The sequence below is a fragment of the Sinohyriopsis cumingii genome, chromosome 17, assembly GCF_028554795.1.
Source record: "Sinohyriopsis cumingii isolate HCF-2022 chromosome 17, ASM2855479v2, whole genome shotgun sequence".
NCBI classification, from domain to species: domain Eukaryota; kingdom Metazoa; phylum Mollusca; class Bivalvia; order Unionida; family Unionidae; genus Sinohyriopsis; species Sinohyriopsis cumingii.
The window spans coordinates 35,080,761-35,099,239 of record NC_142977.1 but is presented as its reverse complement, the minus strand read 5'-3'; the positions used below and the strand labels follow the sequence as shown (position 1 = coordinate 35,099,239).

Here is an 18,479-nt window from a genome sequence, read left to right as displayed (position 1 = left end):
GACAAGAAACGCCCACATAACGTATTGGAACTCACGAGGAGTATCAGACCGTGATACAACATTGTGAAATAGCAGCACAATTACATATTAAGATTTTTCCACGGGTCAAGTGGGCTGATATTGCACGCATGGTCACTGATGAACAAACTCGTCTTCGTATAGCACGCCCTACTGCCGAAGAGGCATTTGTGCGAGGTCCTCAGTCATTCAGTATTCCAAAATTAAACATTTCTCAAACGCTCAAGTGATCTTCAAGATTTCTATGACAATCATCCCACTTTGGTACAACCCGGTAACGACGCCATTATGCTATATCAAATATATTTCGGTCGAGCACATCAACCCTGCATCACGGAGATGAAACGGTGCTGCTGTATGGATTCAAGTGGGTATTTGCTACGTTTCAGGTTGGAATTTACAACGCCTGGTCATTTAACCGAAGGAATTTCTGCACCATCTATAACAACATAGGCGTGTTGTCATAGTGGTGCCTGCCTGATCTTTAACCACAAGGACACCGAGACCATCACTCATGAGGTCTATAATGGTCATGCAAAGATCATCTAGAAGATTAACATGTACTCCAGTAGAGGTTCAGGATAGAAGCTTTCCAAATGCTTGGAAGTTCATCTTCATCTTTCCCGGAAGAAAACATACGCGGTTTGAGTTGCATTTCAACGTTATGAGGGAGAACAATGACAACCTATGAATCAAATATAGCCATCTCATCTAGTGTGTGATAATACAGATCGGCCTCTAAAATACCAACAATACATGAATGATCTCAAGCTTGGTAATATTGAATTTCATGTACAGGTTACTGACATTGGTAAATTTTGAACGAATCAACACTGACATCGCTGGTAATGGGTTTGCTTGAAATAGGAGCATATTCAGCCGATTCTATTATCCACATATTTATGCAGACGCATTGACATTGATTTGTTATTATTAAAAGGTCCAAAGATGCGGTATCATTTCGTGTCGATATAGGAATGTCTTCAAAAGTTGCAGCTGTACAGCAGGTATGAGGGGAGGAAATTCCCATGCAGACATTGCAAGCATTTATTTAGCACCCAACAGCTGATTGACGACCATTATTTTTAATGTGGAAGAGTCAGTGATCATAGCGTACGATCATGCCAAAACCTGAATGTTTGAGATTTACCGCGATGCAAAGGAATATGAAAGCACCATGTATCATTTACGCAGGCTTCAATTGTATGAAGGTTAAAATACAAGTTGACTTTAAATGTATCAAAGCTCAAATACAATACAAGTTGCCGAACAAGACCGATTCCTCCTTGTATACTGATTTCCGATGTGATGGAACAACTGAACCACCAATGTTATACCGTGGTCAGGACTCGGTTGAGAAACTTCTCTCAGTTCATGTAAACAACAGCTGCGAATTTACCAAAGCTAAATTCACTTAGTGCTTCTAAACCTTCGCGGATGCTCAAATAAATATTATTTCCAACATGAAAAAAAATACACAACGTTTCAACGGGGTTGATGTAATTTAGCGATTCCATCATATACAAACTCGTACTGAGAAACATTGAGAGGGATCCAATGATCAATTTCTTTTGGAATACTCGTCGATAGACACCACTGATGATGGATCTTGTTGTTGTCATACCAGCAAAATGTTTTATCAATACGGTTATATAAACGACAGGGACAAGTTTATTGAAACTCACTTGCCAATGATTTACACCCTCTATTCATTGCTGTATCGAGAAGGTATTCCCATCAACGACTATACGTATAAGCAATGTCTGATCCTCTTGTCCTTCTCAAAATCTTGGTTACCTTCATGATGTTGTTACGACTCTAGGTCTTAGAATATATAATTGGACGAAGTTAAACCGATTTGAGTAAAATAAGCAATTTATTTCTCTAGAAGTGAAAATTTAAAAGACTCATACTTTCTCGAGTCAAATTACTATTAGTTTTAAATGTTCTATCGCAAGCCCAATATTATTGAATGATATAGAACAAGAATTAATTACTTGTGTATCAACCCCCAATTTGTACACATTTTGACGTAATATATAACGTAATAGAATTTCAAGATTTCTAGCTGGAAAAAAAGTCTAACTGTAAAGAAGACTGAGCTTGAACTCTTGTAAACACGTTGTTTAAAACTGATAATTATGGACAAAGCATTGAGAAGGTAGTTTTGGCTATGTAAACATGTTTTTTACAGCTTACAATATAAAATAAATATGCATACAAATGTGTTTGTGCTCGCGGAGCTGGCTCAAACAACCCAAGTTTAACGGATACGATCCAACTTTTCCTAACAGCCATATATTATACCTGGACGCCAATTACCTATATGCACAGGTAAGGACGAAGCATATGCCGTTAAATGAACTCACACGCATACGTTGACATGCGCAAATACGCACATAAGTACAATCATAACATCAACCACGGATGCTTCTTTGAAGTTGATTTTTATTATACAACACCAAGAATGAATATCCACTGGCCTCGAAAGAAATATAGGTGCCTCGCATTGAATTTCTCGTATCCGTTGCTGCAGTATTAATTGCACATCGTGGCCCAAACCCGCATTACTGTACACATGGATATGCTCCGGGGATATTATACAACAATTGACATTACATGGCAGGACAAAAGGAAGAAATGATTTCACCGTCATTGACTTTTCTGCGTCGGTGGAGGATCGACCAAGTATAGTGACATGGTTCCAGACTTGGTTCACTCGCTGCTCATTGGCGCTGCCGAATCAGGAAAACCCCAGGTACCACTGTCGCGCCCGATATTGTCAGGTACCTGCACCGCCATAAACGGCAGTTTCAGTTCATATTTATCATGTTTTATATCGCAAGGACACATATTGTTTTTGTTTGCCCCAAATGTGACCCTTTGTGAACTGATATCAATAACTCCGACGGCGCCCGAATGTGATCCATGCAGCGATCAACCTGATTGAATACAATGACAGTCGATGTTGGACCAATGAGACCTGTGCGTGTTGTCCACGGGCGAAAACCCATTTAGACAATATTTTACGGAAATGGTATTGGGGATGTGGGCAGTGTATTGTTCACAGGAGCCCCAAACTTCTCCAATGTCTTGCCTTGCACCATGATGCGATAAAAGTCATTGCTTCCATCAAAAGCGCAAATTGGGATCGGTTGCAAAATCTGAGACCGCAGGTGTATTGATCGATTTTAGATCGACTACAAAGATTTGTTACTTGACAACCAAACAAACGCGGTTAAATTATTATCAATAGCAGTTACAGTTAGTAAAATCATCAATGATGCCGCTCAATAACCAATGGAACAAGCTAAAGCAGTTTCGGTAATTGCAAATCTGGTAATGATTAGATGAGGACGGATGTCTCGTGTAAGGTATTAAATAAAATCATAATGTATAAATAATGGTTCAGTTCGAAAATCTATCCGATCTTGCGTTAGATATGGACGTGTCTGTGTTGCGACAAAGAACCGTTTAATATTACCAATATTAATCTTATTATGCTAGATTGCCAACCAAATTTCAGGTTCAGGGCACATCTCTTTGTATTCTTCCGTACGACAGATTCTTAGAATTCCAAGGAAAGCTTGTATGCATCGACAACAATGCTGCATACGCTGAGAAAGATAACATATCGAATCAACAATGGCAATATGGCATTGTTCAACAGCGTGCGTGTTTGCACAAGGTTGACATTTCCTCTACAATAGTATCGTGTAAACTTGATCTGATTCAGATATCACTAATGCTTGAGTGCTCAGATTCAATATTGTCTTTAATAATCGATATCATTTATACCTCTCTTTCTCTCTCATCAGAAGAATTCCGGTCATTTTTCAAAACTACCATTGTAAAGACGCTGTTGGAGAAATAAACGCTTGACCCTAACGAATAAAACATAAAGCACGGACCTGTTCCTAACCTGACATTCATCTTAAAAATCCGAGAAAAAAGTTATGTCCTAATCTGAATCGCATCTGGTCCAAAAAAGTCTTTTTCATCAATTTACAGTCTGTGTCTTGTCCTTGCCACAATAACAAAAAAGTCTTTTTCATCAATTTACAGTCTGTGTCTTGTCCTTGCCACAATACCAAAACCTGCTCTTCAAAAAACAGTTAACGACCTCATGTCTACTTTGGATATTGGAAAGATGACAGTCCTTACTCCCTTGACATGTCTGCAGCATTTGACACAATGGACCTTGATTCACAACTTCACCTTCTTCAGGATATGTTTGCATTCGCCATATATAGCCTTACTAGGTTTAAGTCATGCTTTAGTCGAGCGTCTGTAAATAACAAATATTTCAGCCGATTTCATCTATATTTTTGGTGTACCGGACGGTTCTTTTCTGTTATTGGACCCTTTAGCAGCGTTCGGTAAACTCGGCCCTCTTAAGCTCCACAAACTGTCACCCCGTGTTGATCCAAATGTGTGCCAATGAAACCCGAATATCCAAATCTATTCGCCCAGCTAAAGCTGATGCTACTATCTAAGGCGTAGAAATGTGCATTTCCCATGTAAAGTCATGGATGACATGCTGCAATAAGCTGCAATAAATTTAAAGGTCTCTCAATTTTGCAGATAAAACAGGTATAATTTATCAAAGAAAATGTTTTAATTAAATCATGTATCAGTGGTTTAGATGCGTGCTTGAACGTGCCAAAATTCCCAGCATTGTCCCACTCCTGCGCCAACGTCACATCAGATGGCTGGGCCATGTACGTCGGATCGATACGGATGGATCCCCAAAGACATTCTTTATTCGAAACTTGCCTCTGGCAAAAGGTCGATCGGACCGCCACATCTCCGCTTCAAGGATTTCTGCAAGCACGACATGAAAGCCTTTGACATCGATGTCAACATCTGGGAAGAGCTCGCTCTAGACAGGTCCAGCTGGCCACATGCTCTGATCACTGGCCTGAAAGCCGGTGAGGACAAGCTACGCTTGCTAGCTGATGAAAGCGATCGCAGAGGAAGAAGAAGCAGCCCCAACCCATACCAGACGCAACCTTCAAGTGCAGCAAGTGCAGCAAGGACTACCACTCCAGTGTTGGGCTACATAGCCACATCAGACGCTGCACAAACACCAACCGGGACATCTCTAATGTGCGCACTTCCATCGTCTCTCGAGACTAACGGATGCAACATAGAACATATAAATACGTTAAATTCATGCACTGTTATTAATACGTTAAATTCATGCATTGTCATTGATGTGTTAAATTCATGCATTGTTAATGAGACGTTACATTCATGCACTGTTAATTCATGCATTGTTATTGATAGTTAAATTCATGCATTGTTATTGATACTCATGTCGTAATAAATTAGTCCTGCTTCTCGTTTGGCATAATAGAAAACTCATACAACAGCCGAGTTGCAATTCTCCTGTGTATGCATATATATATATATATATATATATATATATATATATATATATATATATATATATATATGCTGCAGAGAATTGGTTTCTAATTTTGAGTTATCTTTTCATGATAGAAATGCTCCAAAACCGTGACTTTATAGCAATACAGTGACCTTGATATTATTCATATTCCTTCATGGATGTCGTTTGAATCTTGTGAACAAAAAATGGTTAGTTCTGATTGACCATTCAAAGTTTCGGACGACCTTTGTTCAGCTGCCTTCTAAACATAAAGCTCTTTTTTCATCATAATCAAAATGTCAACGACACATACAAACATACATACACATGCACACAATGACAAACATACATATTGACAGTGAAACAAAATTCTGGTCACATCGTCATAACACCCTCTACTGCCTTATGACTTTTCAACCAGTGAGTGTTCTAAACCTAACACTTTTGTCTCCACGAGATAGTTTGTGTCAAACACGAAAACTGCATGCCCTCGAAGATAAAAGCTAATGGTAGGGGTTGATTTTATCGCTCTTCAAATGAATAGTGGTAATACTATTTTGAATAAAGAACACTGAAGTCAAGAGAAAAAAGGAGAGAATCCGAAAAGGAACCTAAACCGTCGGACAAACGGTATAGTATTAAATAGGTCTTTGTGGCACAGTCGGCTGTATCTAGCTACCCATATTTAATTCGATGGGTGCAAGCAAAGTGTACAGATGACGAGCTCTCTCAGCTCAAGTGTCGCTAATAGTTAAATAGTACCATCCTAAATTCTAGTCAACGTATATACATTTTTGTGAACCCAAGGAAAGCTCAACACCATCATCTAAACCCAGTGCATATTTACCATTTTGGAAAGACAAATCTAGTGATAAAAACCCACGTGACTGAGTCTAAATTATACATTGTTTGATCACAACACAATTGTTTCTTGAAAATGAAACATGTGAAACTGGATGATATGCGTGAAATTTTGCGGTAAGATCATTGTTTACATTGTTAGAAGCACACTTGCAGTAACATTAGTTAAAATCGGTTTGGGAAAGGAATGTAGAGCTTAGTGCAACCAAAGTGAACCGATGTATATGTTAGGTTTAACAAAAGCAAATTGTAGGATAAAGAGGACTACAATGAATAGACATAGATTATATACTGAAACAAGACTTCGGATTAGATGTCTCCACCTTCGCTTCTGCTGTACCCGATTTCACACGCAAAGAGGACACATTTTCGCTTGAACAATTAACAGTAGATAATTGCACCTTTGCCCAGAGCCTTGAAGCACGCCCTTGATTGTAATCTTTTAATCAGGTTTGGTAAAGGTCTCCTAAATTGTTGACTGGCTGAAAGGGAAGTCCACATTATTCACTAAAATTGAGGTCACTGAAATACACTTACTACAGTTTGCTTATGTGTTGAATAATAACGTTATCTGCGCAGGTAATATAGATTGTCACTTCTGCGCATAATTTTAGCTGATCGTTAGATTGCAAATAAAATCGCACCGTGAACATAATGGGCATGCACTGTAGGCGTGTTCCAAAATAATGGGCATGCACTGTACGTAGGCGTGTTCCAACATAATGGGCATGCACTGTAGGCGTGTTCCAAAATAATGGGCATGCACTGTAGGCGTGTTCTAAATTCATCTAGTCATTTCTTAAATACATAATAGACATGTTCATTTGATATTGCCTGGTACAGATAATGTCGATTAACATAGCGGTAAAGATTGTGCAGTTTTCAGACAAAGTAAGTAAGAAAGTATGAGGTTTAGTTATAGGTAACAATCAAAAGCATCATTAACAAGCTCTCATTCAACGTACATTCTTTGAATTAGGTGAAAGTCTGTTCGTCTCAGCAGAAACTCTTTTTACCTGATCAAAAGCGAATGTTGCATGGGCCTAATGTGGGACTAATGACAGGTTACTCTGAAAAACAAAGCCTTACTTAGGTGTTGGTTGGGGTTCCTGTGTCCAGTGACTCCATCACTGTAACGTCTGGTTGCGGAGGTGATGGGCTGTTTGTACATAGCATTCAATTCCCGGAGTCGACGCATATTCTTTTGCTGAGATTTCTCGACGTACAGTGTTCTGGAACCAGCCTTGACATAATTGGAAGACTTTGTGATAGGCCTGAAAAGGGGTGAATTTAAGCTTTTGAAGAGGATACTGGAAATGAAATCTGGGACGTTCTGAACATTTTCAAGGTTTAATTTGCCATCAGTTTAAACAAAGCAACCCTAATACTGATGTCGTGAAATATGCTCACAGAAACGTACTGTAGAAAAGTTCTAAATATGATACTACTGTCACCTATTACAGATCAATACTTGAATATACCAACAAGTCTAATTTTAAGTGGCAAACAAATAAGTTCACCAAACGCGGTGACATTCGAAGTAGTAATATTTACATTCAGTACATACTGAATAAATTTTGATGCATACGGTTAATAGCATGTGCATTGTGGAATCCACATACTACACCAATATATGACAAAATAGGATTACACATGTATCAAACTATTCGATAAAGGATTACACATGTATCAAACTACTGCATAAAGGATTATACGTGTACCAAACTACTCCATAAAGGATTATACATGTATCAAACTACTCCATAAAGGATTATACATGTATCAAACTACTCCATACAGGATTATACATCTATCAAAATACTCCATAAAGGATTACACTAGTGTCAAACTACTCCATAAAGGATTATACATGTATCAAACCACTCCATAAAGGATTATGCATGTTTCAAACTAATCAATAAAGGATAACGCATGTATCAAACTACTCCATAAAGGATTAGGCATGTTTCAAACTACTCCATAAAGGATTATACGTGTATCAAACTACTCCATAAAGGATTGTACATGTATCAAACTACTCCATAAAGGATTATACGTGTATCAAACTACTCCATAAAGGATTATACATTTATCAATCTTCTCCATAAAGGATTACACTAGTATAAAACTACTGAATAAAGGATTACACATGTATCAAACTACTCCATATAGGATTACACATTTATCAAACTACTCCATAAAGGATTACACATTTATCAAAATACTCCATAAAGGATTATCCATGTATCAAACTAGTCAAACATAGGATTATATATGTATCAGACTAGTCCATAGTAGGATTATATATGTATCAGACTAGTCCATAGTAGGATCATACATGTATCAAACTAATGCATAGTAGGATAACACATCTATCAAACGAGTTTTGTCAATTCAAGATATAAAAAAACAATAATTAATCATAACATCTTTTCTGTAAGTGTCGCTCAGGTTTTGAGAATTGTATTGTTGCTTGTAACAACATGTCCAATGAAAAAAAATTGTTACAATCCACAAAATTTTCCCAATTATACCACGCTTATTATTAAACAATAAGCTCCCTCTTTCCTAAAAGGCACTAGCGTTTGTTTTATGTACATTTACTCCATAGCCCCAACGTGTACAAGATCGTTACGGAGTCTTTGACAGTTGCAATCGCTCTGCACTTTCAGTAAATAACCATATTATCCATAAAAAGAATAAAAACAAGAGATGTCAGATCCAACCTTGACGTTTACTACACTCTGATGTTGTTACTAATTTTGTAAAGATATCGAACGAAGAAATTTAGAAAGAATCGCTTCTTGTCCAATTATTTTGCTAACAAAATGAATCAGAATTAGTACTATTATTTAAATAGCACGATGAAATTAGAATAACAAATATTGTCCCCAGTTTATGGGATTTTTGCCACGATTATGACATGTATATCTGTATTTTATAGTTGACCTTTGTCCATAATCAAGCTAATGGTCTACCTGACTAGTGACATTAATTTGCGAACAACATAATATACGTGATATTTACCTACGATTATAGATTAAAAATTCAGATCAATATTATTGGAGGTAAACATGTTTATTTGAATCTGAATCAAGGAGATGTTTTCCCACTTGGAAATCCCTAAACGTTTTGATAACACTGAATGTTTTATAAAGGAAACGGATCTATATCATAGCTCTATTATTGTGTCTTAACTTTTTATATTAAAGTTGTTTACGTCACAAGTTATTTATTCTTACCACAACATCTGAAGTGGAGTCAGTCTTATTGTTGTGTTCAAGTTTTAGTTTAGGCGGATTTATTTATTTAAATTATTCACTGGAGTTATAAACGCTCATTAATATTTACTGGACTAAAGCAAAAATTTGGAATTATAGTGAACATAGTTAAGGGCATTTTGGATTATATATTATATAAAGACTGTCAACATATCGGCACATTTCAGGCCCTTTATTTATGTATTAGCTTGCTGGAGACAACAGGAACATCAACACATTCAATATTTGTAGGTTACTGCATTTGTATGGGGGAAATATGAACAAGTTGTTTTTGGAAGGATACTGCACGACCATTGTATTATGAAACCATAGGCTTAATTATGTAAAAATATACTACAAGAAACAAAGTAATTTAATGTATGCTGTATTCCAAAATAAATACACAAGTAGTAATAAGGGACGATTCAGCGTCAATGGGAATTAGCATTACAGACACACACACCCCCGGGACTGTTTAGCGTCAATGGAAATTTAACATGGAGATAAACCCTGGGACTGTTTAGCGTCAAGGGAAATTAACATGGGAAATAGATTTTGGGACTGTTGAGCGTCAAGGGGAATTGAACATGGGAATATGGGACTGTATAGCGTCAAGGGAATTTAAACAGGGTGGGACTGTATAGCGTCAAGGGAAATTTAACATGGGATCTTTTTTAAAAAAAAAAAATAAAAAAACACAAAAAAAGGGTAGGCAATTGAAAGTCAATCTCTTTTCGAGACCTATGAGTGGCTCTGAAAAGGGCCTTTGGGTTTATGTTAATGTATCCATTAACATAAAGGGCACCACATTGGTCTTCTTCTTGTCGTTAGGCTGCGTCTCACTGTAGGACCGTAAATCAGGACTCTTTTGAGGCATCCTTGTCTTTCTACGTAGATCCTACGTATCCACAGACTGGTGTCTGTCCTGTGGACAACTGTCCACTTGGATCGGACATACATGGGTATGTCCGTCCGGAACATCATTGAAGACACAAGCGTAGAAGATTGCACATCGGTCCACATCTTGAGGCACCGAGAACAGGTGAATCAATGCAGTGAACTGCACTTATTTATAGGTAGAGGTAGGATTGAAACGGATTGAGTTCGTTGACCAATCCAAACACGCGTTACAAAATTCAGTCAGCCCGCATCCAATCCGAAGAGAGCAGTCTGTGACGTCACGTGGTCTATATAGATTCGCTAGCGCCTGTGTGCAGTCAATCTATGCGACAGTGATTCAACATGACGGAAACTCAGAAAACGATCCATTGGGGTGCACCAGCAGTGGAGACCGCCCAAGGGAACCCGGACTTACTTTCAGAAGAGGTAAATTGGGATTTTGTGGATTTTCTTACCTCGCAAGAATTTGTTCCGGAACCTTCGTTACCTTCTTCATTACCGCAAGTGGAGAATTTTAGACAGAGACAGAAAGAAGAATTGGAGAAATTTATACAACGACAAAAGGAAGCGGAACAAGCTTTTCTCCTACAGCAACAGCAGCAAGAAGAAGAGGTAAGAAAAAAACAACAACAAGAAGAAGTAGCAGCAAAGAAACAAGAGGGTGAAAATCAAACGGTCATGGTACTGTTGGACATTTTAGCGGAGTTAAGAAGTCTGAAACAAATGTATCAGACTTCCTTATCACGACCGAAGAGAATACGACCTTCCCGAGCTAAACACGTTAACCCTGTGACTAAGCCTACCGTACCACCCTTAGTGATTTCAACCAAATCATCATCATCAACAGTACGCAGTCCAGAAGTAGGCCTTGGCCGTGGCAAAGGCTTAAGGCAGTTAAAGTTGATTGCTTAAACTCACCCCTACACCAAAAAGGCCCTTTTCAGGGCCACCCACGTCTCTCGAAAAGAGATACACTTTCAATTTGACAATAACTAAAAAAAAAACCAAAAACATTTTACCCCTATAGTACGTGTCTGTGTATGAGTGCGTGAGTGTACGTTCTTATTTTAAAATCAAAACCCAAAGACACTTACCTTATATAATTAATTTATTCTTTTATCAATAGTTACAATCCAATTCACAACAGAGCACTTTAAAAAGTTCATACACTTCTTCTCTCTCATTGTTTAGTCTCTCTGTTTTTTAAATTTCTTCACCGTCACAGTCTTTCCTTCTTCTTCCTCCTCACTTTCTTCCCTTCTTCTTTTCTTCTCCTGTTTCTTTTTCTTCACCTGGCTGCTTTCTTCCTCTGAAGAATCCCTCTCTTCTTCTGAAGAATCCTTCTTTTCTTCTGACTCCTCTTGTTTCTTTTTTAGGCAATCTGGAGACCGATGTCCTTTTTCTTTACAATAATGACAGGTATCTTGACTTTTGTCTTTTCTAGCCCCTGTTTTTTTTTTCTTTTTTGACGGTCTGTACACTCTGAAGACCAATGCCCTTTCTTTTGACAGATATAGCAAGTATCTTGACTTTTATCTTGAAAAGAAGGAGAGTAGTCCCTGGGCTGGTCTGAAGAGAATTTTCTAATGACCCCTCGTAAAGCTCTGATGAAACGTTCGATTTGGCTAGTCTCTTCCATCGTTGTGCTCGGCTTGAGAGTGAAATGAATAGTGAAAGGACAAGACACACACCCTTTTATATACGCTGGTCTGCCATGACTATAAATTAGTCCATGGTGTTTAAACTTGAGTCATTTGACGTTTTTCACTCAAGATGAAACGATCCTATTCATTCGAGAAGAAAGAGGAAGAAGAAAGTAAGAGGCAGAAACGTGATCTATCGCCTCGTACCAGGGCTGAAGTCTTGGCACAAATTCATGCCAGTGATTTTGAAGAGGACATGAGTGAACCAGAATCCGAACTTTCTAAACAAAGTTCAACACCCTTAGTCAACCCTGAAAAGTACTATTCCATTCGAGAGACGGAAAAGCGCTCCTCTAGAAAATTTAGAACCACGGCTTACAAATACACAGTGAAGTTTAAAGATTTCAAGGCTGAAGTACCGTTAGAGAAAGCAGAAGGGTTCATCACTGGGGTGTGGGATTCCTTGCTCACCGCACTCAAGCGACAATGTCAACCCAAAGAAGACGATCGCTTGAGACTTTCCATACAACACGATGGTTTGAAATCCCCTGTTTGGATCGAGTTGAGCAGACCCGCAGACACGCAGAACTAACTGCTTCCAAAGTCATGGACAAGATTCAACACGTGCAACAATCTAATGACCAGTTTGACATCACCGATGGAAAAGCCACACTGGACATGACCCACGTCTCTCCTCCTCAAGGGACCGGACAACGCAATAAGGTGTTGCTGGTGAAAGACCTTCGCAGCACCAAAAAGAGTCTCGTCCAAATTCACAATTCTCAAGACCAGATGTGTTTAGCCCGAGCCATCGTGGTGGGACGAACCTATGCCAACAAGAACGACACGACAGAATGGAAAAGAGCCTGGAAAACTATTCAACAATCGGACCGAGCCAAACAACGAAACGAAGCAGAACTCCTGTTGCAACAAGCTGACCTATCCAAAGACACACCCTGTGGCATTCCTGAAATGCAAAAATTGCAAGATGTCCTAGCTCCACGCTACACCTTGAAAGTGCACCCTCAAGAAGTGCGTGGGCCTCTGTTGTTTCGAGGCCAAGACTTTAAGGACGGAAAATACATTCATGTCTATTATCACGATGAACATTTCGATACCATTACCAGTATCACTGCATTCCTGGGATACGGTTATTACTGTGAGAAATGTGACTATGGTTATAGCAATCGAGAGCAACACAAACATTGCGGATTGAAATGCCCAGGATGTTTGGCCTCTCCACCCTGTCTGAGCGAAGAACAAGAAAGAGTACATTGCCCTGCTTGTCTGCGCACGTTTGTCAGCCCTGCCTGTTACCAACAACATCTGAAGACGCAATGTTCACAGCAGAAATGTGCTTGTCAACTCCTGAGATTGTGCCCTACCTGTGGACAAGGCCTACGTGCCAATAATGTCAAGGCACACGTATGTCAAGGAAAGAAAAAAATGTCACATTTGTCATCACATCGTGGACTTGAAACACCAGTGCTACGTGCAAAAATACCAACCCCCACTAAAGAAAGAGGACGGTCACAAGAAGAAAGGCAATTTCATCTTTTTTGATTTCGAATGCATGCAAGAGACTGGCATTCACATTCCTAATTTCTGCGTGGCTCATCGAGCGTGCGAGACGTGCATTCAAGAACCTATCTTCAGTCATTGCCCTCATTGCAGCAAGATTCCTGGAGGGCGTGAAAAAAGCTTTCGAGGACCGAACACGCTAGCCGATTTCGCCCAATGGGTCTTAGACCCCATCGACAAGACGTGGAGCCAAGAGGACATCGAACGTTACGGAGATTGTCATCGTCATGCCACGGTGATGGCTCAAAATTTTTCCGGATACGATGGACAGTTTCTTTTTAGGTACTATACGGAATATGGCACCGAGCGTCCTAAAGTCCCTTTGAACGGAGCCAAAATCATTTTCATGCAAGTGGGACAAGTACAGTTTAAAGATTCGATGAGTTACTTGGCCATGCCTTTGAGCCGAATGCCTAAAACGTTTGGAATGACAGAAATGGCTAAAGGGTACTTTCCACACTTTTTCAATACGGAAGCCAATCAACACGCCGTTCTACCCCATTTACCTGAGGCTCACTATTACGACCCCGACAACATGCGTACCGAACAACGAGAAGCTTTCTACGCTTGGTACCAGGCTCACGCCTCGGACCCTTTCGACTTTCAGGAAGAAATGCTAAAGTATTGTCGTTCTGACGTGGACATTTTAAGGCGATGCTGTGGAAAATTTCGAGAACTGTTCATGGAACACGGAGGGGTCTATCCTTTGAAAGAAGCTTGCACCATTGCCAAAGCGTGTTCCTTAGTGTACCGGCAACGATTCATGCCTGAAAACACCGTGGCTGTCATCAGTCCTCAAACGACCAACTATGTCAAACGTCAATACTCGGTCAAAGCCCTACGCTGGTTACATTACTTGTGCGACAAGGAAGACAAATGGATTCAGCATGCCCGCAACGGAGGAGGTGAAAAGACCATCGGAACGCATTCGGTCGATGGCTGAGACTTAGAAAACCTAAAGATCGTGTACGAGTTTAACGGTTGCTTATTTCACCGATGTCCCGTCTGTTACCCTGACCGCGACACTAAAAATCAGTTTTTACAACGAACCATGGAAGACTTGTACCAGGCCACTTGTCAGCGACGCCTAAAGTTAGAACAGGAAGGATACCAAGTGGTGGAAATGTGGGAACACGAGTACGATCACCGTTTGAAAACCGATCCCGAGTTTAAACGCCTCGTGGAAAGTTACCAGTTCATGGACCCCCTGAACCAGAGGGATAGTTTGTACGGAGGAAGGACCAATGCCACCTGTTTGCTGTACCAAGCCGACGAAGAGAAAGGAGAAGAAATCAAATACTTGGACGTGTGTTCGCTGGATCCTTACGTGTGCAAATATTGTCGCTTTCCTGTAGGGCACCCACAATTGTTGACGGAACACATCGACCTGAAAAAACATTCGACAATACGAAGGCTTGATCAAGTGCAAAGTCTTGCCTCCCACGGACTTGTACCATCCCGTGTTACCTCACCATTGCCAAGGCAAACTGATGTTTCCTTTGTGCCGTACTTGTGCCGAAACGTGCAACCAAGATCAGCCTTGTCAGCACACCCAGGAAGAACGAGCCTTGACGGGGACGTGGGTCAGCGTAGAATTGTTCAAAGCTCTGGACATGGGATGCCAACTGTTAGAAGTGTACGAAATTTGTCACTTTCCCAAGACACAACAATACCACAAGGGTGACCCCACTCAGAAAGGCATTTTCGCCGACTACGTGGATGCCTTTTTGAAACTGAAGCAAGAAGCCAGCGGCTATCCGTCCTGGTGTCACACTCCCGAAGACCAAATAAAATTCAAAGAGAAATACTATGAACAAGAAGGCATCTCTTTAGATCACATCGAGAAAAACGAAGGCAGGCGATCGTTTGCCAAAGTGTTGTTAAATTGCTTGTGGGGTAAAATGGCACAACGACCGTGTTTACCCAAGACGGAATATTTGACAGAACCTTCCCGCTACTTCCACATGATTCACGACAAAACCAAATACATGAAACACGTGGATGTCGTTCGCGAGGATTTGATCTTGGTCAATTACGAAGAAGATCTGGACTTTGTACAAGACGACCCTTTTGGAAATGTCATCATTGCGGCTTATGTGACAGCTCATGCTCGCTTAAAATTGTACGAAGCTTTAGAACTGTTAGGGGAACGCGTCCTGTACTTTGACACGGACAGTTGCATTTACATCCATCACCCGAGTCAACAGCACCCTGACATCGAAGGAGACCGTTTAGGAGCCTGGACAGACGAGCATCCCGACGACAAGATTCTAAGTTTCGTCAGTGGCGGTCCCAAAAATTACGGCTACGAATACCGGGACCCACAAGGAGAAGTGCACACGACGTGTAAAGTGAAACGATTGACTCTGAATTATCGTACCAGTCGAGTGGTCAACTTTGGGGTATTGAAAGAAGCCTTGCAATCCGGAGAGGATGAACGCTTTAAAGTGACCCCCTATCAACCGAACAAGATTGTACGCTTACCCACTCACCACATCGTCAGTCGACCCTTGGAAAAAAGTCTATCAAATCGTGTACCAGAAGCGAGTGCGACTTCCCAATCATTTCACTTTGCCGTATAGACATGTTGGTATAAAACATTGGTTGTAAGCGGATAGCCACCCACCATAAGGATGACTTCGCCACAGCAAGAATCGAGTGAGAAACCCGATGAGAACTCCAAGTTCAAACCCTACCATTTTCCGGTTTTCTTACCTGCCTATTGTGATTGTGCCCGTCGATTGGACACGTTTCAGAAATGGCCTACGGATAGGAAAGGATTACCTTCTTCGCATGTTTTAGCTAGAACAGGATTTGTCTACTTGGGACCTGAGTCAGGATTGGGATACGAAGTACAGTGTTTCGCTTGCGGACTGAAATTACGAATGGATCTATGTATCTACAAAGATTCAGCTATTCTGGAACATACTCGGTGGTCTCCGCACTGCCCTTACCTTTCTATGGTATTTCCACCCATGACATTACGGTACAATGATGACGGTACCTTAGAGACGGTACCTTCCAAAACAAGACATAAAAAACATAAAAAAGGAACGATGTACAAGCATGAGACTGCATTGCGACTAGTATAAAAAGGGGCTATGGTCAAGATCGATAGTTCACTGGGACTACCAAGACCGAGCGAACAAGATGAATACTTTCAGAGAAACACAAAACAAGTTTAGTCAGGCACAATTCAAGTGTGGGGCTTCGGAAGTGGAATGCGATTGTGAGCCTTGCGATGGGTACGATGCTGTACGTTGTGACCTTAGCGATGCCGTAAAGCATCGTGGGAACTTTGTTCTCACTACCCCTATCATGGAAAGTGATGCTGTGCGTGTCAAACCTGAGGGATGCGAAAGCGATGCCACTCGTCCTCTTGGACATTTTACTGGGTTTCGTTTTAAAGGGGAATGTTCACCTTCACGTCTACCCCCCTACGGATGTCATCCAGCTCTGAGCAAACTCCTGCCCATGTCACTCAACCCTCATCGAAACGAACCTGTGAAAGGCGAATATACGTTTCCTGTGCGTTTGTCGGAATACTGCGACTTTGAAAATCGTCTTCAATCGTTCAAAGGAAAATGACCTAAGTATCTAGGAGGCCCGACCCCTGAAGAATTAGCCAGAGCCGGATTTTTCTACTTGGGCGAAAGAGATAAAGTCAAGTGCTTCAGTTGCGGTGTGTCACTTCACCACTGGGAACCGCAAGATTCGGCCTACGTAGAACATGCTCGATGGTCACCGAATTGTCATTACTTACCCTTAGTGGGACCGAGACATTGAAGTAACTTACCATAATCTGTTCATGGATACTTTGCACGAGAACATTCGTGCTTTGCCTGTGGAGTTGAGAGAACGCATTTACCGAGAGCTGGTCAAAATACAAGTCAAACGTAAAGAACAGTTGCATCCGTTACGTCACCAGATCTTTAACCACTGGTACCTGAATGGTATAAGAGAACTGATTCGTCAGAAATTGTTTGAGTGGTCAGACCTTGTTCAATACTTCCAGGCCCCCGATGATCCACGTGTTGATCATTTTGGTTACTTCGAGATTCACCTAGTACAACACATTGAGGAAGACAGGTAAAGGATTACCGACATATTTTACGTGGAATCTACTTAGCGGAAGAGGAAACTTCTAAACAAAGTCTGACGTTTCGGTTACAGTATGCAACATTTAAATTCCCCACTGGAGAACGAAGATCTCTGGCTAGAAAGTACGTGTATTGTTTCCGAAACAAAGAGACTATAAAAACAGGCTGCCATGCCACGACTTTTATCGCATGTAATCCAACAGATTCCGTGGAAGGAACTCAATGACCATATTCAAACCGTGGATCATTACCATCGATTATTACAAGAACTGTATCCATTCAATTTGGGTCGACAAGTGATGTGTGTCTTAGTGACTTGTTTTCTGGGATTTCGTTTACCAGCCGATTCCTTGTGGACTCTTTACGAACAGTATTTACCACCCATTCAACATGAAAGTGGTGCCTTTAAATGTTCACGAGAGACTACTTTTGCTCAAAGCCTTGCGTTTTCATCTGGATACTTCTGGACCTCTACGGGAAAAAAAGATTCGTCAACTTTTAGCTACCCAAGACGTGTATCACGATGTGTGTGTAGCTTGTGACTTATATCCCCATTGGACAGATGTCCGTGCCTGGAAAGAATGGGATTTTGAGGCTTGGACCCACGAAGTGGCCCAGTATGCACGAGAGTTGTTCAAGGAAAAAAGTCACTTTTCAACCTGTGTTAGTGACGGTACCAGAAGAACCCGTCACCCAGGACAGGACTGTCGTGGACAGGCCTGAA

At 40.7% G+C, this 18,479-nt stretch overlaps 1 protein-coding gene across 2 annotated transcripts in view; it reads right to left on the bottom strand.

Annotated features, from left to right (window-relative positions):
- The window catches only part of LOC149778411 (uncharacterized), a 56,178-nt gene that overhangs the window by 18,196 nt on the left and 19,503 nt on the right, over window positions 1–18,479 (bottom strand). For both annotated transcript variants that reach the window (XM_089938475.1, XM_089938476.1), the window contains exon 2: window positions 7,361–7,545. In XM_089938475.1, coding sequence (XP_089794601.1) covers window positions 7,361–7,545 — 185 coding nt within the window. The remainder of the gene's footprint in view (window positions 1–7,360; window positions 7,546–18,479) is intronic.